At 42.4% G+C, this 26,671-nt stretch overlaps 1 protein-coding gene across 2 annotated transcripts in view; it reads left to right on the forward strand.

Moving 5' to 3' along the window:
• CREB3L2 (cAMP responsive element binding protein 3 like 2) overlaps positions 1-26,671 on the forward strand; it is a 68,559-nt gene that overhangs the window by 34,329 nt on the left and 7,559 nt on the right. The window contains exons 2-8 of one of the 2 annotated variants that reach the window (XM_079305107.1): positions 3,914-4,130; positions 16,028-16,194; positions 17,790-17,877; positions 19,637-19,821; positions 20,458-20,604; positions 22,301-22,359; positions 23,462-23,530. In XM_079305107.1, coding sequence (XP_079161233.1) covers positions 3,914-4,130; positions 16,028-16,194; positions 17,790-17,877; positions 19,637-19,821; positions 20,458-20,604; positions 22,301-22,359; positions 23,462-23,530 — 932 coding nt within the window. The remainder of the gene's footprint in view (positions 1-3,913; positions 4,131-16,027; positions 16,195-17,789; positions 17,878-19,636; positions 19,822-20,457; positions 20,605-22,300; positions 22,360-23,461; positions 23,531-26,671) is intronic. The other variant, XM_079305108.1, reaches the window with a different exon arrangement.

A 26,671-nucleotide genomic window follows, 5' to 3' on the forward strand; every position in this document is an offset into this window, starting at 1 on the left:
CCCAGCAAAACCTGAGTGTTTTGCTTCACAAATCTTCATTTGATCAGACAAGAAGGAAAAAAACCCTGGTCACTGAGGCAGTTGGAGAAAAGGGCCTTTGTGTGGAACAGGTAGATGCAATGGAGAGCTGCAGCCCACAGCAGAGCTAGTCTGCAGCCAAATACTACTTTCAAAGAGTTATCCAAAAATCCGCCGTGCACCGGGATGTGAGAGCTTTCCTCTGTTTATTGCAAAGTGATGTCAGAGGTGTCTGTGTTCCCCAGAAGCACCCAGGATGTCAGCATGAGCCAATGTCCAGCCAGATGAATGCTGAAACTCCTCAGGGCTGCAATTTACTTTACGTATGTAAACAGGACTGCTGCTGTTCTGTTTGTCTTTTCAGGGCTCTGGGGGAAGGGGAGGTGGAAGATAAGGTTACATCTGTCCTAAATCCCTGACTTTTTACAAAGGTTAAAATCCCAGCTGAACATATCTCTTTGCTATGTGGTGAGAGTATTTTAATAATTCAAACAGACTCCTGGTACTAACATATGTCTGCAGTTAGTGCTGGGGTTGCCAGTGGGGGTGTGAGGATAGCAGGAAGCTGGCAGCTGAGTTGTCTACAGAGGTATTAACAACAAAAAGGAAAAGAAGAAAGAAAAGGCAGATTCTCAGTGCGAGTGCTCTTTCCTTTGATTTTAAATTTTTGTAAAGGTGGACTCTCTGGGTGAAAGATGCCCAGCTGAAAACCATAGACACAGAATTTCTTTATTTTGCAAGCAAATTTATATACAGGTTCTAAGGGTCAAAGTCTTAAGTTTCCTTCCCAAATTGATCTTTCCTGTTCCTGAGCAGGGGTCGTTGCTACTGTGTCAAAATTGAGGGTTATTCTGGGGCTTTCCAGCTATGGAAGTGGTTAGTGCCTGTTGAGGTGCATTTGGAAGCAGAGACGGGGAGGAGGAGTAGGAATAGGACATAGGAAAATGTGCTTTGAAAAGACAGAAGGAGCAGCTTAGGTGTAGGTGGAAGTTTTGGGGAGCTGGGGGTCTGGCTGCCCCCAGATGGTTTCTGCTTCAGTTGCTGCTCAGATGCCTTTTCTTCTTTAGTTCTCTAAGCAAATGGAGCCACTTTCAATTAAACAATTGTTTTATTAAGGATAAAAAGTGATCTGGCTCTGAAGCATTCACTGTTGTAGTGTATAGCAAATGAAAGATTCCTGTAAATCAAGGAATCTGTGGTATTTTTAATCAGAGTGAGAAGTCCAGATCTCTAAAATTGTCTGCTGAGTTCAGTAGCTGTGGCAGTCTGACCTGTGGCAGTCTCTACTGGCCAGTGTACAATGTTATATCACAGACCATTAAAAATAAATTTGAAAATTATAATGGAACTAGAAAATAATTTTAGAAACCAGCCGTTTGTTTGCTCTCAGACAATTCTGTTACAAATGCATGTTCTTTTCTTGCTCGCAGCTTGCTGCTTTTCAGCTGCACCTGAAAAGGAGAAAAGCACAAATACTGGCTAACATATTGAACATCATTCCCCACCCCAGGCCCTCTTTCTCTCTGGTTTTCTGAAGTTGAATGTTTGTTTCCTCCTTTGCTTTTCGTAAAGTGGTTTTAGGAAAATTCCCCATTCAGGAAGGAAAAAAATAAATAAAATCTGATGGACTTAACTTCAGTCAAGTGGAAAAGTAAAATAACATTTGATAAGTTTTTATTTCATATCAAAACAGTGATAGACAGAAGGCTAATGAAACTCTTTATTTATGAATTTACCAAAAATAGCTGTGTAGCCTGTGGCCATGTTTCTTTTAGCTGAGTCTGTTAAGTTATATCATCTACATAGTGTCAGACTAAGTCAACCCATAGGTATGACATTTTCAAGGATGACATTTTGAAATTGGATGATGCTGATGATAAAGTGGAATCCATGGTACAAATACTGTAGCAGCCCTATTCCAGCATCTGCTACTCATCAGTCAGATTAATGAATGCAAGAACTAGAAAGAAGGAAATATTCCAGCTTTAGGAAAATATGTAAACAAATGTAATTGACTCTTGCCATTGCTCTAAATGAAAAGTAATACGTAGACTGGAGGGAAAAACATTGTCCCTAAGAAAGGCCCTGCTTTTTTGTATATTCATCCTTGACTTCTTTCATAGCTGGGAAGTATTTCTGTGCCTTGTTTAAACATTAATGCTTTTACTCAGTGTCCTTGATGATTTACCAGGATGCTCAATACTCTTGTGCATCCTTTTTCTTTCTTCTTTGCATAGTGAGGTATTGTAGTTTATACTTTTACCCTTGTTGGAAGCACCTGGTTGTGAAGTGTTAGCGAGTCTGTGAGTATCAAAATTAAAGTAAAAAAAGGCTTTCTAGGGTGGTCATGACCCTCTTGCAGAGTCTTCCAAGTGTTATTAGTGTTATCATTTACAGTAAGTAAATATGAGGCTACAAATCTGTTTTGCCATAAAGGCTTTTCATGAGATAGCTTGTTATCCCAGCATAGCAGCTGTGGTCCTCTGTTTATTGCCTGTATTCAGTCAATATTTTCCTTAGTGTTGAATTGACTCAAGACCTACTGATTTTGAAAAATGGCACAGTTAGCATTTGGAAGAGGTGCTTGAACATCCAGGGAGCTCTGTGAGAAGCAGCTTTTCAGTATGAGGCTTCAAAGTCACAGGTGCTGCTGGAGCTGTGAAATGTGAGCGTGTGAGCACACTGCTTCCCTTGTGGGTTTATACAATATTGACTTGTTTAATCCCCAATTTAGCCTACAGGAAGCTGAATCTTGAATTTCAGTGTTTGTTTCTGCAGGAGAGAGCACGATGAAGAGCCAAGATCAATACTGCTGGCAAAAAACAAACAGACTTTTATAACATCATGCCTCAGCCAACAAAGATTTCTATATAAGATGGTGGACAATGCCTTATTGTTCAGAAAATCTCATTACAATTCACTGTGCAAGTATTTTTTATACAAAAATAGAATTCTTTGTGTGAACGAGATGAGCAGGAGTGATTTGTTGCAGTGTGGATTTTTCATCACTGAAAGATGTAGTTTTCTGACATTGGAAAGAAGATGAAGGGAAAGTTTTTGGCTATTGATGGGAACTGCATTGGAGTTTGGAGGAAATAGATTGCAAGGTTTGCTTTGTGCTCATTTTGAATAATAAGCAAACATGAAATTACTCTGTTAAATACACATCTAACATGTGCTGCTGGTGTAATGAATTCAATGCAATAGACAAAGTGGTAATTAGTACTGGCTGTCAGTAGCATTAGCTCTGAGGCCTGGAAGCTGGATATGGGCTCTAGGTAGAATGCTACTTCTAAAATTGATACATAAATCTATCAGGAAACCCATTTTACAGCAAATGTGTTAATTGCTTGGCTGAGAATGTGTGTGGACCATTTTCATGGAGCACACAATGTTCTGCATAGCTAAAATAGTCATATGTGGTGTCAGTCTGTGCTGGAATGTGTTTTATTTTGATTCTGTGTTTCAGTGAACATCAACCCCCTATATTCTATTCTGCACACAATATATTCTGGTGATAGATCCTGCAGGATCTTTCACTCCGTCTGGGCGAAATGTGTTTTCTCCTTTTTGGTAGTGAGTATCTTTGGTGTGGTGGGAGGAGAGTGCTTCAGGACAGGAGTACCATGCTTCCATTTTCCATTTTTGTGGCAGTTTAATGACGGGCTCTTCTGTTGTAATGTATGCCTCTGAGAGGACTTTTGTTCTAGCTGTAGCTCTTCAGCTTGAAGTAGTGATTGGAGGAGGAGGTTGCTAGACAGGGCTGATAGATCCTGCTGCTGACTGGTACAGATGACCAGGGCACATATAGAATTGTTCTGATCTAATCTCTCCTGTGGCTGGCATGACAGACAGACAAGGAGATAAACCTTCCCCTGCCTTTCTGTCTCCACAGCACTTCACAGAGTTCCTGGATGAATTTTCACCTGATGTCTTAGGCCAGCTCTTGAATGATCCCTTCTTGTCTGAGAAGAATGAAATAATGGAAGTGGAACTATCTCCAGCATCCCCAGCACCCCTCATCCAGGCTGAACACAGCTATTCCCTCTGTGGGGACTCTCGACCCCAGTCTCCCTTGACCCACATCTCGACTGATGACAACTTTAATGAAGGTATAACACACTAAGCCCATCTTCATTTGTTGTGATAATGCAGTAATGAAATGCTCCTGGTGGAACTGTGGCTGTGGAGAATGATGATGCATAGAAAATGGTGAAAACCCATAGCATTTCTAGAAGCTATCTGTGATTCAGGAGTTATAGACATCTGGAGGGGGAGAAGGGGAAAGACAAAAACAGTGGGATGAGGAGATCCAGCCTCTTGTTCTGATGTGAAGTGGTTGGTGGAGGAACAAGACCATGAATATCTGGTAACTATAAGGAGTAATTGCAATGCTAGACTTCAGCTCCTAATAATTGGAATATCTTCACCGTTGGCTTTTACAGTACAAAGCAGTGGAGTGTTAAGCTGCATGACAATAAAAGGGAGAGAGATAAGTGCTTGTAGCTAAGCATTGACTATCTAAGCTGTTTGTGAAGATCCACCAGACAGGTTTCAAAGGCTGACAGATTGTAACCCAAAGTGCTCTGTTGGAAAAAGATGAAATCTTTTAGAGATTTTACAAGAGGACATTTAATAAAATCTGTGGAAGGATTTCAGTGGGGAACAGGATTTTTGGAAATTACTGAGAAACATAATCTGTGTAAAATCTTCAGTTTTTATATTTCCTAGCATTTTCATGTGAATATTTTTAAATTAATGCATACAGGAGGTATTAATTCTGAAATGGAAAACAAGCAAAGAAACATCAGAAACCAAGTTTTTCTGGAAGTTAACAGGGAGAAGCTTCAAATTAGGCTAAAAATGAGGGGAGTTTCCTTTGGGAAAAATTCCTGAAGAAATTTATACTGCTGAGACCACTGTAATAGAGCTGTAGTCAAAGGGTGTTTTAAAAAGCCAAGAAACATTAACAAGTGGGTTTAAAAATAGAAAATGAATGGAAGACATTTAGTCTTAGGTTCACTCTGCAGTGTTTCATAAGAAAGGAGGAGGAGTTGTTCTTGGGGTTTGGGATTTTATTTAATCTTAACCCTAGAATCATGCTCACAACCTTTCTGCATCTGGACTTCAAAACAGTGAAGCTCAGAGAAATACTTGAGGAAATTGCACTATTAGAGTGAACCTGTCTGTCTGAGAGATACTCAAAGGCATCACCCTGGTGGTTTTTCATTCCTTGAATCTGTGAGAGCAGGAAATGATGATTTTGTGAATTGCAGTACTGCAGGGCTGGACACTGAAGATTGAAAGCATCTCTGCTTTAGGCAGTGAAGGTACAGTGCTCCTGACAACTCCAATGAAGGCCAGTCCCCTTGGTGGGGTAAGGGCACAGATACTGGGAGCACCAGTGTCCTTTTGAGGACCAGAAAGTAGAGAGTGGAGAGGGAGGTTCATATGCTCCAGCATGATCCTCTGCTGCTGGGAAGCTGGGAGGGACTTTGTGGACTGGCAGAGGCTGAGAGACATATATACAATGTTAAAAAATTTACATTCTCCAAATACCCATCCCAGTGGGCAAATGGTGAGCTCTTGTACTGTTTTCATGCTTGTTCCATGGGGAGGCATGGTTTTTGAGCTTCAGCATGCAGGGAGGTTGAGAAAAAGGCCGGCTTTGTTCAGCACATGATCTTCAAGACAGGTTTCAGCAATTCAGTGTCTTGTTTCCCTCTTTTGTTTTTTTTCCCCCCAGTCTCCCACAGCCTTATTGAAAATGTTATTTAATGTTTCCTCTCAGCTGTTATGGTGGAGTGATTGGTTGCTTTGACTCGGTTTTCCTGCCCATTCCTTCAGGGGAATGAGTAATTTCTGCTGTGACCTGTAATTTCTGCTGGCCACTGCCTGGCCATTACCATAATTTCTGCAACTGCTGAATTGACCTATTGTAATTGTAAATTTTATATAAATTTTTTTCTGAAAGGAGCTAGAACTGTAAAACTTAGGAAACTCATAAGCCTGGTTCTACTCTACCGAGAAGTCCTGTTGAGTTCAATGTGAGAACACATTTAAGTGTCCATAAAGTCAAGGTCCAGACACTGGCACTCTTCTGCCATTTCCCCAGGTTTGTACAGAATAACTTTTTTTGAGTACTTGCAGCCTGTTGCTAGCGTGGGCTTCCTGAAGGTGTCAGTTTTAAAGCACATGAGTACAAGACATCTGGCTTTAACACATTATTTGGTTTTTCCCCATGACGAGAAACTGCTCTTAGATTCAGTTTTGCACAAACTTTAAAGATACCAGAGGGAGAGAGATTTACAGGCTTGACCTGCCTGCTTGCAGGTGGCTAATCACTTCTGTTTGCCTGAACTGGTGAATAAAGCATATGGCCTGGGGAGTGCTTCAGGCAGCAACACGAAAAAAGAGCCTGTGTCCTGTGTGCAAACTATCCACACCAGCTGCACTGCCACCTCTCTCCCACCAGGTTTCTGCTTTCTAGTTTTGAGCCCTGAGGTTTTTGAAACAACTTAGAGTGGTTGTGGAGAAGGACAGGGGATAGCTGTGGAGTGGAAAATGCTCTTGAAAGGGCATGAAGAAGCTGGGAGGGCAGACTGAGAATAGGGCTGATGGATTAGAGAGATCTCATTGAAGCCTTTTGAGGCACAGATTCATTTCTGACAGCTGTAAAGATATAGGGAAAGAAGCCTAATTTTCTGTTATGGTCAGTGCAGGTTTGTCCTCAGTTGTCCAATCTCTGCAGCCTTTTAGAAAGGGAGGGCTGTGGGTCAGACAATCAGAGCATGGTAAAGACCCAAGTTTCAGCAGGCACTCTGGTTATTTTCCTTGTGACTTGAGATGTGAGTGTAGGCTCCTTCCTTGCCCTGTCATGCTTGATCTTGTTAGCTATGGGCACAGACTTTGGGATTGTGGCTGTCCCTTGTTTGGGACATGTGAGATGCATAGGTGACAGCTGAGTACAGGTAATATTGGGGGTCTGGTGTTTAGCAGGAATGTGACAGCAGAGCCTGCAGCATCTGTGTGGGGCTCTTCATCCTCTGAGATCAGTTCAGCTGCTGGGGATGTTTCATGGTGGGTATGTGTTTGATTATTCTGCTGTTTTTCTCTTTGTGAGCTTGACAGGGCACAGACAGTGTACAGCTGACCAGTGATTGTATGCTGTGTCTCTCAGACTGTGCCCAGGTGGCTGGGTGTATTCCTTTCCCAGTCCCCTGAGGACTCTGCTTTTGAAACTAGTCTGGGTCCTCACCTGCCGCTCCTGTTGGTGCTTTCCTGCTCAGGAATGCTTTGAAGTTACTTTGGGGTTTGAAGAGGCTTGTCTTGGCTGAAGGTTTGACAGACTGATTGCTGAAATGGTCTGTTTCTGTTTTACTCCTATCTATGCCAAAACTGGGGCTGGCCCCAGACTGTAACTTGCATTGTTACTGTGTTTTTTACTGCTGGGGTTATGGTTTTTCTCTAATGTGCTTTTAAATTAGAATTTTCTTTTTCATCTTTTAAACTTCAAGTCTATCTCCCTACACGGTTCAAAAAGGAAAACCACAAACAAACAAAACAAAACCCCCAAAACCATGGCTCGCACTTTTCTTCCTTCATCAATAAATCCATCCCTCGTCTCAGGCAGGGCTACGAAACTCCCTTGGAGTTCACAAGCAGTAATCAGTGTCATGTGCTGTCTCTGCACAGAGGCACCTCTGGGCTTGAGGCTCAGGTTGGTCTTCATAGATTTTATATATATATCCATATGTATGCACACACATAATATACATGTGTATATGTGATGTATTTGTCAGTCGTAAGAGTTTTATTATTTGTAGTAGGTTATATGACATATCCTAATTTATTTTTTGTAGTCTGCATATAGAAAGGTACAATGTCCTGATACTGTTTTTGTCCAAATATTGAATCAATGTAACGTGAACAAGGAAAATGGGAATTTCTACTGCCCTGACTTAAAAAAAAATGCAAAACAGAAATTAACGAAGAAATTCACTTGTGCTTTCAAAAGTTTCTGTCAAAGCCATACTGGCAATTTTTTAAAGCATACTCCTGCAACTTTTTTTCTGTATAATTTTTTTTTCTTTTGTGTGTTTATTTAGGAAATAAGGAGAAAGCCATTTAGTGGAAGTGGCCTGTATTTGAGTGATTTTTATGTGGAAAGGTAGCAGTCAATCCTTGTGAACATCTACAGTGTTAAAGTCATAGAATCAAAGAATACTCTGCGTTGGAAGGGACTGATCAGGATCATCAAGTCCAATTCCTGGCCCTGCACAGGACACCCCAACACCACACCATGTACCTGAAAGTGTTGATCTGTATGAGAACAACTAAATTGATAGCAGAGTATATGAAGATATTTTATCTTCTATAAGGTCCAAGGTCCACAATCTCAATTGGTCACCCTGTGTCAACTCTGTAACTCCTACTGGAGCAGCAGCATGTCTGAAAAATGTTAGTTTTGATTTAGGGGTGGGCGTTTACTTATGGTTGCAATTAATAATTGCCAGCTTTATTTGCAGTCTGGCCTCCTTTAGCTTCCAGTTACACATAGATGAGAGCTCATTATAGCCTTTCTTTCTTTTAAAGAACCATCTGCTCTCTGAAACCTCTTTCCCTAGGTGTTTGTAGGCTGTGATTAAGTTCCCTCTTGACTGCTGCTTGGATACAGTCTAAATGAACTGCACTTCCTTGGTGTTTCCCCCTAGGTGGAATCTTCTGGACCTACAGCTATTGCTGTGTCTTTCTCAGTACAGGGACCTTTGCAGTTTCTTTTTCAAACTCTGTCAAGAGACTACAGAAACTTTGGAAACTATTATGGGAATACTCCTCCCACTTCCAGTCCTGCTGTTTGTGGAACCTGTGATCTCATTTTTTCTGTTGTGTTGCACTGGCAGCTTGTACTCACTTAGTTTTGTACTGTGAGCATCAAGTCCATTTCACATGTGTTGAAGCCAAAATACAGATCTGTCTTCACAACATCTGTATGGAATGTGAGGAGAAAAATTCAGACCTGAGAGAGAACTGTTTTATTTGACCACAGTGCTTCTGTGGATAACTTTCTCATACCTTAAAAGAAAAAAATCATTTAATGTTATCCAACTTTAAGGATGTAAATCTAGCTACCACCTCAGTCTGTGCCTGACTCCCATGTGTACAAAGGTGATATGTCTTTGTTTCTATCTTGGTAATTTTGATAGTGATGCAAATTATCTGTGGGTATTACATGGACTCCATGCTGGTCAAAGAAGGGATGCCGGTATGAACAATGATCATTTGTCATGAAAATAGCTATTTCTGCTATGCATTGTAATTACTGTGTACCACTGCTGCTCATCTTTGCCCCTTTATTTAATTTTCCCCTCCTGGCACTTTTAAAAGAACCCCAATGTTTGGTAGTCAAACAGTATCTTTTTTGTCACAGCAGTTCTGAGGGCTTTGGTTTCATTATTTGTGGTGGGAGCGTGTGTGCGCGCTGGAAGGGGGAAATGCCATCTGGACAATCTGGAAGAGGAACTGTTTGTCCATGAATATGGGCTCTTAGCTCCCAGAGGAGAGGGGGAGAAGTAGAGACATTGGAGTTGAGCATTTTAGTCATAGTAAACAGGGGTTGTGTCTGACAGGGAGTGATATGTGAGACCAGAGCTGGGCACATGAACCATCTGAACCCAGGGGATAGAGAAGGAAGCATTTATTTCTCCAGAAATGTCCAATTTGTCTTTGGGAGGCTGGAAAGGCTCAGGCTGCAAAGCTAGGAACACTGAACTTCCTTCCCTGCAAGTAACATGCATAAAGTCTATACATCAGCAGCCCATTGGGGTTTTTGGTGCAAAGGTGCTTCTCTGACAAATCAAGATTTTCCCCACAACATGTGAGCCTCTTCCAAGAGGTGCTTTCCCTTTGCAGTTAGCTGGCTCCCACTTGGCAGCTGTTCTGTGGTGGGAGCTCATAGATCCTATTGCTCCATGTATAAAGGCACTCCCCTCAGAGGGAGGGTTCAGGTGAGGGCTGAACACTTGTCCAAAGGCCAGCTTTTCCCACAAGGACCCTCAGTGCAGTTTAAGCACAGTCTGCATCAAAGTGTGTCATTAACATGTGGTGAGTTGAGCCTGAGCCTGCAGATGGTCGTCCATGGCATGGCTGTAGAGAAGCCAGGTGGGCTGTGCATCCAGCCCTGTGGTGCCTGGTGACAGTGTAAGGTTTGTCCAAAAGGACCAACTGCACAGAAAGGAATTAGTTGAAATCCTGTTGTTGGAATCTGTAACACAGCTGAAGAGGGAGGTTATTTAAATAGACTTGGCTGGAGAACTCACTGACTCATCAGGGAACTTCCTGCATTACCCTGTTCAGAGATGGCTTTTCTGATACTTGTGTAGAGCACTTTGACTGATATTCTATAGTCTCCTTAAATTTTCAGTTTTTTTTTTTTTTCTCTGAGTTACTTTATCTGCCACTTGAACAATGAACTTTAAGGAGGAGGCAAAAGTTGCCTCTTCATTCTGGTGATACAGATAAGGATGATTCTGGAGGTCTTATTTGCATGGTGGTTTGAAAGGACATTCAGTGCATGCATCTGTTTTCCATGATGGAGATCTGTAATGGTGGTTTGGGGTTTTATTCCCCTTAAAAATTCTCTTCATGTGGGTTGTTTACGTAGTGGTGCTATTTTTCTTTTTACTGTAGAGGCAAAAATGGTGAAACCCATGTTGTTTTTCTGGATACTTGCATTCTCTGTACTTGAGAGGAATGAGAGTGAGATGCAGAGTGCTGCTCTCCTTCATTGGAAAATGCACAGTAAATGCACATACAATATAATTATCCAGCAATAAGTGTCTCTGTAAACTCTAATGAAGAATACTGAAACGAATGTGGGGAGCAAGGGACACCGTTCTAGTTATTTTTGTAAATTCGGTTTTTCTGTACATCTCTCATAAAGGGTGAAATTTTGTGTTGGAAACAATCTACTTTTTCATAGGAAAGGAGGTGGTATGTTGGACAAGGTAGAAGAATTAGTTGGATAGAAATAAAAAAAGGAAAGCAAAGCTTTCTGGGAATTCTGATATTAGAAAAACTGTACAGTTGAAGTAAGCATTTTTCACCTTATGTTCCACTTTTCGTACCCTGCCTTTTCCATAACATGTCCATGGAACAAGAAAATAAGCAAAATGTTGCAGTTCTTCTGGGGGATGCAAATATCCTAGAAGGCTGCACATGGTCTTAATAAGAGGCTATGTAGATTTTTTTATATCTGTCTATAAATACAGATTTTTTATAATCACAGAAATTATATCTATTAATTATGACATGTAAAAACACAGCCATTATTGGTTGTGCATTTTTCATGTGTAAATCACACACAATGAGTACAGCTACAGCTGTCATGCTTGGAGAAGCAAATTTCTGTTGGCAGTCATCATCACGGTGTGTGAGGTGCGCAGTGGAAGATGCATGCTAAAGAGGTCTTGGAGAAGAGGCACTAGCTAGATGACAGAATAAGCACACAAAAGCTTTCTGAAGAAATGTAATTTTAGTTGTGGACACAGGAGATCTTAGATGCATGTGTCAGCAACCCTGAGTGTCTGTGATGAATGGGTTTTTTGGATGTCTGAGTTGAAATGCTGATGTTTAACTTGCAGCAGTGATAGATGCTCACAGCTTGACCTGAAAGCTCAGTGCATACTGGATTTTGATCAAGTGTAATAACAGGGCAAAATCATCTGAAAAATCCTATTCTCGTTGTCTCCAGTTGTCTCCAGTTAGCCATTTTAAATTACTAGTTACTTTTTTGCCTTGGTCTCTCCATATCTCACTTGAATTTTGAACTCCACTGTGAAAAATGAATTCAGGTTGTGGAGCTTTTTCCTAGGAAGGAATTAAATAGTGCTGTGGGAACCAAATTTGAATTGTATTTGGTAATGGAGAGGTGAGGCTGTGCATGAGACAGTGCAAAGAACAAAACATGGAATGTTTTCTCAAATAGTGAAGCACTATGCATTCTACTTGTTGGATAAAGCATGGATTCTGTGGAGAAAGTGTTTGGTCATGTTATTAAAACATTCCTATTTTTAGATGCATACGATGTGCAAAAGGACACTGAGTTAAACATTCCTAGGTCTTTCTTAATGCATGGGTGCTTTGCAACCTAAATGCTCAGTTCATATCTGCAATTTACCCGAACTAGTGCATTGAACATAGAAGTGTTGGCTGGGATTTTGCTAATTACCGTGTGGACTCCCTAAATTACATGTTCCATGTGCCAAAATGCCTAGCAAAGGACTGATGAAAGTGTAGGTAAAGGGCAATGCTATGCATCTAAGCAGTCATCTCATTATAGAGTTCTGAGGTTTGTAGAAAATTTTAGCTGGGGAGGGAACTGGCAGCCAGGATCACTTATTCAACGGTGAACTGTTCTGAAGCCTGAGAAGAGATTTTTCAAGCAAGCTAAAGTGACAATACTTAGGATGTGTATTTTCTTAGCCATTTGGAGAGCTAAATCTCTTGTTCAGGCTTTCTTCTCTCTTTGTCTGAATGACTTGCAGCATATTTTGTTTCTCCTTTGAGGATGCAGTGTTGCCCTATTCATATTGTCTAGAATTCATACCATAATGAAAATTATACTCTCAGCTTCTTGCTTTGGACTGTGGCTCAAAAGTGCACGTGTATCTCGTGGATCATGACAAATATAAAAATAAACACCTCTAACTTCTTGACACCAGTTGTTTACTCCTACCACAGCACATCTTGCTTGGTTTGCAGAAGACATCTACGTCCCTTTTCTCCAGTGGGTCTCTTGAGCCAGCCCCTGTTGTTCTTTTCAATATTTCACATGCACCTTCTTGTTTGTTCTCATTATTCTGTAAAATCTCTCTCATGGTTCTCTGTAGTCCTCTATCAGAAATACTCTTGTCTTGGAGGGTGTGCTGTACCTCTCTGTATGACCACTGATCTATTTATTAGCCTGCTGCATTTTTGCTTTTTGCATAAGTTTTTCTGATTTTTGTGTTACATTCTCAATGGCTTTGGGAGAAGGGTTTCCACTTTGCTCTGCTAGTACCATGCTTGGCAGAGTACACTAAGATGCTAAGGAATTATTATAAGAGTAAACTAAGAATGATTTTCTGATACTTTCAACCTGCTGTGAAGGAAGAGGAGAAGGTAGAGTGGGAAATGTCCTTGCAGCTCCCTCGGAGCAGAGAAGAGATTCTTGGTGACTTCAGAAGCTAGAATGTGACAAAAGAAAGTAACTTGTAGCAGAACACCTCCTGATCCTGGGAGGGAATGTATAACAGTGACTTGGGAAAAGGGGGGAAGGAAGAGAGTATGAAAGTGGGATGTGTCTGGGCCTCCATCCCTTCCTTCACAGGATTGTTCATCTGGAATGAAAGCTTTCATCATGCATTGTAAAAGGCAGTGTTAAAAAAGTGGCAGATGCAGTTCTTCAGAATTATCTCAGTGCTAAATGCAGCGTGTTGCTGTCACTGGAAACCATCTGTAACCCTACAAACTGGTTAGACAGGCTTAAAGCCTAGAATAACTGTGCAGTTTATGCAGATATAAGTGGTGATGGCAGGGATGTCAGGTTAATCAGCAAAGTTGGATTCCAGAGGAGTAAAGTGGTGGATTCCAGAGAAGTGAAATGACCAGCCAAAGTCCAGCATATCTTGCTGTCTTAGAGCAGCTGAATATTCGTGATGAGTCTGGGGATTAGAGGTGATAAACATCATGAAGTGCAGCCTTACAGGCCATGGTGTGTTATGCTGGTCACCATGGCTGGATTTCCCTTCTACTGACATGATGATACAGATTTGGAAAAATTAAGGGCTAATTACTGCCTTCACTAATAGCTCTCATTTATGCATAGCCTTCACAATAACGCTGCCCCAGGGCTAGCTCGACCCAGAGGTGCAAGAGGCAGCAAAGGGAGGCTCTGCACAAGGTGATGTGGGGCCAGTTTTGACTCAAGTTGCCCAAACAGGCATTTGAAAGTTGTATTTGCCAAGAGATTCTGGATTTCCAGGCAGATATCACTTGAAAGGTTTTACCTGAGTGAAGCATACACAGCAACCTGGGAGGGAGCTGGGCTTTTGTGTTTGCAAGTAGAGAGGCTCAGGGAGGGTTGAAAAAGAGCAATATCCTCTCTCCTGAGTTAATATTTAGACAAGCCTACCTATTTTTTTCCCATAAATACATCTATTTTTGTGTTTTTGTATTTCTCAGGAAGCTTTGGGAGTAAGCTCTCCAGAAACTTAAATATGGTATTTAGTCATTGCTCTGCAGTTAAACCTGACAGAGCTGCTGGCTTCTTGAGCTTCTTACTGTTCTTGGGCTTCTGATTACAAGATATGTACTTTTCATTTTTAATTCCTTGGAGTGTGTTTACTCCAATTACCTCCTTCCTTGCCAGTGCTGGAGGTTAGGTCCCACCACAAAGTAATTTCTAGCACTGGAGGTGTACATTCTTCCTCCAGGCACCCAGCTTCTGCCCAGTGCCTGTGTGCTCTGTGTGTGTGTGGTCTTAACAGCAAGGACACACAGCAGCCCAGAGGCTGTAAGCCCACTCTTATTTTTGTTACCTGTATGCAGCTGAACTCTGTTGACCTGCCACCAGCTTGATACACTCATCTTGAATGGAGGGTCTTGTGCAGCCTTGCAGAATGCTGGTGGCAGTCACAGCCCCATGGCTGCCTCCTGGGATGTTAATTGAAAGCTCTATTGCCTTTACCAGCCCCACAGTGTCTGTTTTTGCTCTCTCTTTTTAAATTTCATATATGAAGCAAAGAATCTGTTTGAAGGCAGTAGGAAGGCTTTGAAAGAAAGATCAGCACTCTTTCATCTTTTATGTGTATTTGCCTTCAGATTCCAGCTGCTCTGTTTAATGGGTGTGCCCCTCACAAGTACTGCTCAGTCGTGGCAGAGGGCTGTGCCACGTGCAATTGGGATGCAGTGCCCCTGGTATGGGATATTCTCCTGCAAGAGGAAAGACTAAAATCTTTCAGCTGGACTAGGAAGTTTTCTAAGGCAGAATTGCAATTGGGAAAAATGCATTTGAATATTCTGTATTTTTAAAGGGAGTTGTTAATAGCCTTGTGGAATTGTTTCAGAGGTTGAGTCTTTCCAAGTTCTTGGTCCTCTGTTATACTTCAGAGCTGGGAGTATAAGTCCTTTCTCAGCAAGTCAAGGAGTGAATAGAAATGGAATAGAAATGGGAGCTAAGCTTACCATGCTGACCTTCTTTCAATTCTTGACAATGCTGGTCAAACCCTTTAGATTTGTTTAGAAAAAAGTTGCATGGCTTTGTCTTGACTAGTGAGATTTCAGCAAGTAGAGTTAGAGGATAACTCTGCCAGCACGTGATGCACGTTTCATTGCTGTCAGATAAAATATGCATCCTGTGCTGTGACTTGCCAGTGGCTCTGTGGATAAAATTAGCATGATGACCATGGCACTGGTGCTCCTATGAAATCATCAAAGCTTATGTCCTCTTTTGCATGTAGTAAATGACTCCTTGGGAAAAAAATGGAGTTATGGGTGTGACAAATTCTTTGTTCTTAAAAGTATAATCTAACCATTTGAGCTGTTTGCTGCCTATAAGCAGTAGAAGAAGCAGAAGTCTGGCTAAAGGCTATCTCTAGAAGGTGGAATACAACTGATTCAGCAGGCATTAGCCTGTTTAGGACACGGCTCCTGGCTGCTTTACCCAGTGGCTTGTTTAGTCTTGTTCTGCTACGCATTAGCAGCTTTCAGCAATGCACAGTGATTAGTGCTCTGTGTCTTTCCTCCCTGCTCCTCTGTGTATCCTGGGGCTAGGATTAGGTTACAGCCCTGAAATGGCATGGTGTTCTGCATTGACTGAGAGCTCAATAGCAAGGGCAGAGTTTTGTTGATAGACTAAAATGTCTCCTGCGTTTGTTTCCTTTCTCTGGTGGGGGAATGACATTAATTTTCCTTGCAGTCTTTCTGTTTCTGATCCAAACATGTGGTGTCCAATTTCTTTCCCTGGCAGGTGACCTGGAAAATGAGGAATGGCGTCTGGCTACAGAGTTTACTTCAGCTGCAATAAAGACTGAGCCAGGGCTGTGTGAGACATCAGGCCTTGCTCCCTCAGTCACTCTCACCATCACAGCCACGTCGCTGGAAGGGGAACAGCCTGAACTACAGACAGATGCCGTGGTACTGCAGACTCTCTGTTCTCTCTGCACAATTGGTGCAGGTTCTCCTAAGGCCACATACCAGTGTAGCCTCCTTGGTGCCAGAGCTTGGCAGTTCAGGGTGCACAATGCAGTTTGCTTTAATGGTTTTTAATGTTTGCTGGTGTCTCACTGTTGCTGTAAGAGCTTGTGTTCCAAAACCCTTGGATATTTCAAAGCTATTGGATATCCAACTTTGTCTTCTATGCTAGCCCAAAGCCTGGGGCTTTGGATTTGTAGAAATGTTGGAGTAGTTTCTAATGAACCAGTTGCACCTGAACTGACGAGTCCATTTGCTCTTTCAAGCCTGTGACAAGCTAAATGTCTTTCATAAGGAACTGGTTTTAGTCCTGCTGTGCCTTCCCCTAAGCAGAACAAGGGTCCTTGTTCAGATTGACTGGAGAGTTTCCCTGTTTGCCTGCAAAGTTGCTTTTGCCAGATATATGAAGCTTTGACATTCCAAGCTGCTGCTACTTTGGGACCAACCAGCCTCACAAGGAGCTTTGTGATGCTTTTCTGACCACAGCTGGAGCAGCCAGTGGGCATTCTGAAGAGCTTAGTTTGGCTGTGGCTGGGTTAAAGAGAAAGAACTGCAGCAGCTGGTGTCTCACCAGGTCCCCCAGCCAGTGCAAGAAGCAGCATGGCTATTGTCAGAATGCAATGTCAGTCCAGGCAGGAGGGAGTTGATATGTGCTTAAAATACATGTTTCCACTTGGATGTGGATCAGAAATATGCACAACAGAAATTATTTCATGCAAAACTGAAGAAAGCTAAGCAGAATTTTCCCATAATTTTGTCCTTGCTTGAATGTGCTGTTCCCAGGAAATAGTCCTGCTGTAGTTTGGGATGCTGTGATTTGCAGAGACTGGGACTTGCTGGTGGCTCGCTGCTGTTGCATGGATTAGTTACACAGGTTACTGAGAGAGATTTTGGCTGCAATTAACCTGCTGGTGTGCCAGACTGGCTCCCTCAGGCCTGGGGCTGTTGCACACAGACAGGCTCTGGGCAGCAGCTTGGCAGCCTGGTGCCCCAGCCGTGTCAGTGCAGGAAGCCAGGTGTCTTCCAGACTTCAGTCAGCAGCGACTGTCTCTTTTCCTGCCTGCTCCTCAGCACTGTGAAAGGAACCTGGGTCCCAAAACCTGGTGCTCAGTGGCTGGCACCTTGCTCTTGCTTCCAGATGACAATGGCCTTTAACAGGCTCTCCCTGACTTCAGGGGTGTTTATGTCCTTGCCCAAATAGACAGTACAGTCTAGCAAGTCCTAGCAGCAGCTCTGCTCCTTGGAGAAGTAATTGGAGTGGGTTACATGTAGCTTTCAGTCTGAAATGTCATCTGTGAGGTGTAATCTTTTATTTTAGCTAAGTATAATAATAAGAAGAGCAATAGTGGGAGTAGTCAGGGCAGTATTCTCTGTAGCCTGGTTTAGCAAACTGTGTGAAGCAGTTAAAGCTTTGCCTGTGGCAGAGCAGGAGGAGAGGAAACCTCTCCATTCATGGACAAGTAATTCTTGTGTCCTTCTATTAAGGTTTTTCAAGATGTGTAGTCCAAGTTTTCATGCTGTTAATTTCTCTTTTCTAGATGAAACCTCTGACGCAGAAAGTTCTTCCAGAGATTAAATTGGAGCCCCATGAAGTGGATCAGTTCCTGAACCTCTCTTCTAAGGAAGGTCTGTTAACTGCCAAACGAAAATGTAGGGGGAGATGGCAAGAAAGTACAATAAATGTATTTTACCCTGATTAAATATTAGGATTTCTTATGCACCATGTTAGCTTTTAGACTTAAGCTGTTGCTTTATAGGGATCCAAGTTAGACTGTTGAAGAGCCAGAGTCTCTCTGAGCCTTTATGTGAGGTTTTTTCCTCTTTCTTTCCCCTCACCTGCCTTCCCCCTCTCTCCAGCTTCCCCCTTCCCTTTTTCATCACAAGGAAATGATTCCTTTTTCTCTGTAGAGTATTAATAATTATGCTGAAGGGAGTTTTAATTTTTCAATTACAGGCTTATAGAAAAGAAATCAATTAGAGGAGACTTAGTTAAGATATAAGAAACTTTACTGTTAATCTCTGATGCAAAAGCAGGACATGAGTTTATATGATAATAAAAGTTAGGTGAATCTGTTTGTAGTATATTTGCTTTAAGAACAATCATTATGTCTTTGTACTACCCTCTAATGTGGAAGGAGGAGCAAAGATCCCTACCTGGAAAGCTAAACACAATTAAAGCCAAGAATACTTTGGAAGAGCGAAATATTTGGCATGAAATCTTAGCAGAGAACTACATTTTAGTTAGAAACACTTGATATGCTGTTAGTGAATTAATTTCTGTAAGTAAGTAGTAGGCAGCTCTAAGGAGACAAGCAAATGATGTAGCAGGTGGATAAAAGGAGTCTGCATCTCATCCCAGGAGTAGATTTGTTTGCTCACTTTATGGGATTAAGGGCCTTTATGTTTTTCAAATATGTTCTTCTTCTGGCAACTACAAGAGCTAATATGTGAGACAAAAGGAGTATTATAGATTTTTTTTTATTACTATTTTTCTTCCATCCTCCATCACCACCCATTTGATTTTTTCAACTCAAATTTGCAAAGCATAACAGAAGTGGAAGGTAGCAAATGAGCCCTGTGTCTTCCTACTTTAAAATTCAATTGCTGTAATTCTATCTCAGAGAAAAAGCGACTTAGTTATGGCTGTTTTGAGCATCTGCTAAATTGTGCATTTAATAAGAGTAGGTGAGACGTGCTCCATTTCTCAGTCCAGACTCATTTGATCATAAGCAGCACTTTGACAATTCTAGAGCAGGTTCTTTTGGCAGCAGTTGAGGTTATCTTATGGCCCTGGATAGACAGTGTGAGAGAGGTTCCTGTGGTGCCTGCCTGTGCTGCTCCTGCTGCATCAGTGCATTGAAGCCTCTGCTGTCACTAGGTTGTCAGTCACTTCTCAGCTGTGCCAAATCACATCCTTTGGAGGCCTTTCTCTTCTTCCTGATCACATAAGCCCTTGAATGTGATCCCTTCCCTTGCAAATACTGGGAAATTGTTTAATCCATGGCAAAGTTAGTTGTTTTTGGACAGAAAGTATGCTGGCCCAGAGCCCATCTGTTGATGTGGTTTCCAGGAACAGGGAACTTGCACTTTACATAATGCATGAGCCTGAAAGCATTTCAAGATGGAGCTGAAGTGCAGGTAGAAGTGACTGGAGCATATGCACAGAGCCCCGTTTTGTCTGTCAAACCTAAATATGGCTGCTGCATTCCATTGTGTCTTTGGAGACCTGCATGCTCTGAACCTCTTGCAAACTGCCATTTTTGCTTGATCCATGTTTTAGCAGACACTCGTAGTCTTGGATACTGTGTGGTGGTGGTGGCTGTGGTGGCAATTGAAATGGATAGCTTAGGCCCTTGTGTTACTTTGTGTCTCTCTTGCCTTTTAGCAGTGGATCCCCTGCACTTGCCACCCACCCCTCCGAGCAGCCACGGCAGTGACTCCGAAGGAGGGCAGAGCCCAGCTCGGTCACTCCCTCCTTCCAGCCCAGTGCAGCTCCAGGCCACGGCTAAGGTTGTGTCACGCACAGCTGCAGTGCTCTCCAATTATTCCCCTCTCCTGACTGCACCACATGTAAGTTGAGATGCCTTTCTCCACTGTTTATCGTTGTCTTTTTTTTAACAGAGATTTGCTAACTTTCTGTTGTTGTTTCAATGAATTCATCTCTGGTCAAAACTGCAGATCTAGTAATTCTTGTTCACTGGTCTGTTCTGTTCCCACAGGGAACAGCATGTGCCTCTCCTCTAAGTTGAGACAGGTTCACTGGTGTTATTAGGTTTATCCCATCATGGACTTGTGTTTTGCCTTAGGGCCCAGTCCTGCTGGGTTGACCTGTCTCTGGGAGATGTGCATCTGTCTTCTTGTCACGTCATTAGCAAGTGGTGATCTTTAGGGAGGGATTTTCACTGGTGTTTCTCATGTGTCTCTTTCCCTGTTTGAGCCAAAGGCAATTTTACTGTTGGCCTCAGTGTGCACAGAGGCGGGCCAAGAACAACTGTTTTCAGAGAATCCTGCTCCAAAGGTTCTAACTGAATGGAAGTTACCTGAAAGGTCTTCCACACATTCCCAATTGCAGGAGGCTGTTCTAGTAGGCCTTGCCTTCTCTGAAGTGGAAGACCTGCTGCCTCTCGTCCCTAACAACCTTTTCTTCTGGGACTGTGTGCACTTACTGTTTTATTTTATTTCATTTCATTTCCATGACCCTTGAAGAAATTGCAGGGAACTGGTCCCCTCATCCTGACAGAGGAAGAGAAGAGGACGCTGATAGCGGAGGGCTACCCAATCCCTACCAAACTGCCCCTGACAAAAGCAGAGGAGAAAATTCTAAAGAAAATCCGCAGGAAAATAAAAAACAAGGTAAATGTCAGTTAGCTTTGCTGGGTGGTTCCTACTTGTCCTTCATTTTGAAAAATGCTACTGAATTCTGCAGTAATGGTTTGTGGTACTGTTGAGCGCTCTAAGTTGTCTTTTAACAAAGTGCTTTTCTTTGTTCCTAAACACATCCGTCACCTTGTCTGTCAGTGTCAGTGTGCTTCAGAGTAGGTATTTGCCTGACCTCATTAGCAATGGAGTATTTAGCAGGCAGGTATCAAGATGCTGTGGCTTGGCTTAATTTAAAAATCAGTATGATCCTACCCTTATGGTAGGCAAAGGGCTCTGTATTCTTTGCAGGGCAAGGAAGGTGTTCTTTTCTGTTACCTATTTTAAAATATGACTGTCTGATAAGTCTTTCAGTGCATTAGCTTTTTGATCACTGAATTCAGTGATTTACAAAGTAGATACCAAGGGTGCCAAATTCCCTACAAGTCTTTGATTTTTTTTTTTTTTCCTTCTGGCATGGGGAAGATCCTAGTGATAGGGAAGAATGCCATTTTTTTTCAGACCTGATCAGCTCAGTTTTCTCAAGGATTTAGCACATCTTTTGTGGTTACTATATTCTGCTGCTGGTTTTGCAGATATAGGTGTAAATTTGGACACATTAAATTGGAATTTGGTCTTGTAATGTGTTTTTTTCAAAATTTTCATCAGTGCTTTGGTGTATTTCATATACCGCTTACATAGAATCAGAGTAATTTATATTGAGGAGAAATCTGGAGGTTCTTTGGTCAAAGGCCTGGCCTAGAAAGCAGGATCAGCTTAGAGTAGATTGCTCAGTGTCTTGTCTAGTCAGGTTTTACTGCCCCAAGGGGTGATGAGTCCCCTGTGTGTCTGGGAGCCGTGTTCCTATATGAGGCCACTCTTGTGGTAAAAACGAATAAATAGAATCCCTAATGTATGATTGGAATTTCCTTTGGTGCACCTTGTATTTGATGCCTCTTGCCATTTTGCTGTGACATCATCTTTGCTGCACGAGATAGTTGAAGAGAGAAATAGGTTTCCCTCCTTGGTGTTCTCATCTTCAAGCTGAACAAGCCCAGCTTTTTCTGCCTTCCCTGAAGTGTCATGTGCTCTGGCATACTTCTTATAGCAAAGATCTGCCTCTGGGCTTGCTTCTGTACATCCAGAGGGTTTATTTCTGAGCCATGGACTGCATTGCTGCACTCAGCTGTGGTTTTGCAGCCACTGAAGAGAGGGGGAAGAGTCACTCCTCTGGACCTGCTAACTACAATCTTAGTGATGCAGACCCACCTTTGGCTGGCTGCTTTTCCAACAGGGGCACACTGCTAACAGATGTTTGACTTGTTCATCAGGACCCCATGCCCTTGTCTGCAAATACTTTCTAATACATTCATGGGCTTTTCCTGTCCCAGATGCAGGGCATCATCCTGGGATCACCTTTTGGAATTTGTCATAGGGTATTCTCTCCAGGTGAATCTGATTTACTTTTTAAGGTTAGCAGTGGATGGTTGTCATTTGTGTGATTGAAAGGAGGAGCCTTGCTTCAGAATGTGGAAATAGATCAAGTGGGTGCTTTGCTTGCCAGTAATAGAATTGAGAACAAGACAGAGGCTTGAATCTAATAACATTGGGGCTTTTTATCAGTTTATTAATTTGTCTGTGATGCTTTTGTTTTCTGTGCAAATATTTGGTGTTTTTCCTCCTTTTTCCTTAGATCTCTGCCCAGGAGAGTAGAAGGAAAAAGAAAGAATACATGGACAGTCTGGAAAAAAAGTAAGCCAGCCGCCTTCCTGTTTGAAGCAGGCCAACAGCACTAGTGGTGGGATTGGGAAGGGATCCAGCTGTGGCTGCTGGGACAGTTCCATGCACAGAGTTCCAGCTGCCATCTGGTGGCAGTGACTGAGAAAAGGCCCTGCTCCTGGCAGCTGCTTGTCGGGGACAGGACTGTGCCTGCCTGCAGCAGGTCCCTAAGGTGCCAGCAAACACTTCACACCTTAAATTAGACAAGACCCAGCCTTTCCCTCAGGCAACAGGTTTGGCCTAATGGACAGGCAGTGTTGAGGGAAAGATGGATCCAGAGTGAGTAAATTCTGTCTTCTAGTGCAGATGAAAACAGAAATAGGAAGTGAGTGAGTCAGGAGTGCCTGGGAAACTAAGCAGGACTTGGGAAAATAGCATGAGACACATTGACTTCCCTTAGCAAGCAGGAGCCCAGTTAGTGATTTATGTCCCAAAATAATCTTTCTTCCAGGAGATGGGTATTCTAATGTTACTCTTACGCAATTCACCAGATGGTTCTGTTAAAACCCTTGCACCATCTATCCTTGATGTAATTTCAATTTTCTCTTGTCTCTTTATAGCTCTGTCACACTTCCTCAGAGTTACTCTTCTGAAATTCCACCTCTTGCATCCCAGATATCAAGGCTATTTCCTTTTCCCTTTTTTCTTCTTGAAGCTATTCAGGATGGACTTGCTTGTCTTCTTAGGAGTCACATGTTTTACTTGGACCTCTTGCATGGTCTGTGACAATCTCCTTTAGTTTGGGGATTTCTAGGGACAGTTTGGAAATGGGTAGTGTCTTGGACAGTCTTGATCATCGTCTTTAATCTTGTGGCTTATTAGCCATTGTCACCTTGGAATTTGAGACTCTGATTTCAGAAGCAAGGCATTTGCCAGACAGGTAATGCAATCTCTTCTATGTGTTTCACACGATGAAGTGTGATTAAATATTATGACAAAAGTTCATTGGTGTAATCTTTCTTTAAATGTAGGCAAGATCATAGAGATCTCAGTGAAAGCAAGTGTGGCTTGTTTTGCAATCACTGGAATAAATAACTGATGTTTTTATATTTCTCTTTCATTGTGCTGTCTCCAGAGTTGAGACCTGCTCAAATGAAAACAGTGAGCTGCGTAAGAAGGTTGAAGTCCTGGAGAACACGAACAGGTAAGGTACGGAGATCATCATACAAACCTTGGTAGTTGGATATTACCATGGAAAGAGAAAATCTGGAGGTTAAAAGATCAACTGAAATGTGAACAATAGCTGTGTCTGATGGGGTCTATGTCAGAGAAAGATATGGAAGGGCAATTATTGTGGCTGCAGTGGTATGTAAAGCATGGAGGTTTTGATGTCATGTCTTAAACTGTCTCCCCAGCCTGTGCTGTGCTTGAGAAACCTGTTAGCCCTCTTCTCTGAGTTCTTCCACTGCACAAGGGAATGTAATTAGTAACACAGAACAAAAAATCCCTAGAGTCCAGCTCACCCAATTGTCTTTATTGAGTGAAATTCTGCCAGGAAGCCTTAACCTGAGACATGACACTTGCAGGACTTACAGTGCTGAAACTCAAGAGTTGAAACTCAATTAGTTGCCTGTGCACTACTAGATATCGTTGCAATTATTGCGCAACCCTCTAAGCATCTCACACCCCAGAATTCCCTTCATTTGGAGGGGAAAACCACCTTCTTGCTTCTTGGTTTCTGAAGAAATGGGTGACTCAGTGGTGGCTTTTTCAAAGGACACATGGCAGAAAATGATGAATAGCTAAGCTTTTAATTGGATGTTAGCTGAGAGTGCAGTGTCAATCCTGGCTTATGGTCAGTGTGGAAAATTCCAGTGCGTAGGTACTAGAGGAGCCCACTCTTAACACTTCCCAGTTAGAGGCATTTGCAGTGATGGTTGAATATTACCAAGGAACATGATGGTGACAGTGAAGTGTGGGAGGAGGCTGAGTTTTGAAGATAAGACCCACAATCATGAAAAGTGGCCTTAGAGCCAATCTGGCAACCAGTGCATTGCTAATTGAGTGGCACATGTTGTTTCTAATGTCTGGATTCAATCTCTGATTTCAGAAAGCTGGACCCTGTAGCACTGTGACTTGCTGGAGAGTGTCTCCCACACACTGCTCATGCATAAAGACATCTGCTGCTTGCTTGAAGAGAGCCAAGCCATTTCTGTGTCTCTTCAATTTCCCTCTGTTTTTTGACATAAAAGAGCCAGGAACTATTCTGTAGGTGTGGAGTAGGGATGTCTCACCCAGAATCTGTCCCAGAAGGTACTGAAGCCAACTTCTCTTAGGAAAAGGTGCAGCTGTGTATTATCCCCTTGGGGACAACATGTTGTCAACCCAGAAGTTGTTTTCCCCAGCTGAGATAAATCTGGCCATCTGTTTTCATCTCTGAACTGTTGAGGATGCACTGATGCAACATCTTTGTTGGTGTTGTCCATCCTTTCAGAAAGGACCTTTAGCATCTTCTCTGTTCTTTGATGATCTTAATTCTTTCGTGCTAAATGCTCTAGACAATTTTAGGTAAGTGATATCTCCAAATCCTTCATACTTTGGCCATGTGGGATATTGTTTCCTTCCCTCTGCTATAGCATTGATATTGATCTGTAGTCTCATGCAGAGAAGCAGATGCTCATTCTGCTGCACAGAAATTCCTGTAATTCATGGCAATGCTGTTTTGGCTATTTAGATATCAAATCTAAATTTGTGTCTAAGATCTGCTAAGGTTTACATGTGAAGTACTGAGAAATTTGTTCAAATGCCTGCTTTCATCAAAGCTCAGTTTCGTAACATAACCTATGATGGAGTTTTCCACCTTAACTCCAAGTGTGCAATGGTGAGAATGGTTCCAGGCCCTGGTTTAACGTACATTATGCACATCCTAGAGTGAATTCAGATGTCTCATTTCCTCATTGGTATTTGCACAGAGTCTTGGCATGACATCCTGTCATGGTTTAGGGCAATTTTGGAGAAAAGCTGCAGAAGGAGACCCCAGAAAACAACCCCACACAACTCCTCCCCCCACCACCGGGTTCGGGAAGAATTTCCTCAGAGAAGAGTGGAGAAAACCTGTTTATTTAACAAACAAAACATTCTATAACACAGGGAAAAAAAAAAGGGCAGACCCAGGTGACAGAAAAACTCTTTCATCACTCTGAGGGGATGACAAACTCGGAAAGTCTCTCCTGCGAGTGATCGGGCCAGTTTTCAGTCTCTGGTGCTGGGGATGACTGCTGCAGCTCACAAAATGCAGGCTCCCACTGTTCCTTGGTGTTTCCCAGGTCCCAGTCCAGAACAGGTTCAGATGCTATTCAGGAAAGGGAAAGCAAGAAAGAAAAAACAGTCCAGGGAAAGAAATTGGACTGCCTAGCTAAACTAACTAATAAGCAAAACCAAGCAAGAAAGTGAGCGAGCAAGTGAGCGAGCAAGCCTAGCCTCTCCTAAGCAGAGACCATGGGGGAGGTGAGCAGGCTGATAACCAGACAAAACAAACCTTCACTATCAGAGCCAGTCATGAAAGCACAGAACATAATACCAAGCATAAACAAAACACACAACTGAGGATACAAGCAGCATAATGTCACCTCAGAACACATCCAGAAAGTGTTCACATGTTTCAGAACTTGTCTTGACAGCATCCTATAGGTGGAACTTTCATCTCCTCTATAGAGTCACAGAATCAACCAAATCTAAGTTGGGAGCAGCTGGAGTCAAAATTATTTAGTGTCAGTTTGGTGTGTCAGATGCCTGAATTGATGTGTTTAGGACTTTATTTCTCAAAGTACCTAGCACAGTTATCCACACATGTATCTTATTTAATATACCTGAAGCAGAAGCCTAGTTGACTTTAGCTGTACATTTGAGTGTTCATTACAGTAAAAAGACATGGTTGAAGATATTATCCTAAAATAGATCTACAAACATCAGAGGTGTTCTCCCATTGTGAAAGATTGTAAGAGTGGAAGAAAGATAACAGGAAAAAAAGAGCTGTGATTCCATGTTAAAAGGATGCATTCAATTGTAGATGTAGACAAAGGTGGATGTTGGACTTTGACCTTGTTGAAAAACTGGGCTACAGTTGCTTCCCTAGAAGTGGATGAACATGTATTGCTGTCAGTCACCATCATGTTTGTCAGTCTAGCTGGATTGAGAAGAACTGGCTCACCTGGTCATGGGGAACTGGCCAGGAGGGTGGGGCCAAGTGATGCCCATGGTGCCACGTGGCCTTGCCCCCCAAAAGGACAGTTTCCAAAACATACAACTGTTGAGCAGCAGTTTCCTTTCAGCATGTGCAATCTTT

This window comes from Erithacus rubecula, assembly GCF_903797595.1.
Source record: "Erithacus rubecula genome assembly, chromosome: 4".
In the NCBI taxonomy this organism is placed as follows: Eukaryota; Metazoa; Chordata; class Aves; order Passeriformes; family Muscicapidae; genus Erithacus; species Erithacus rubecula.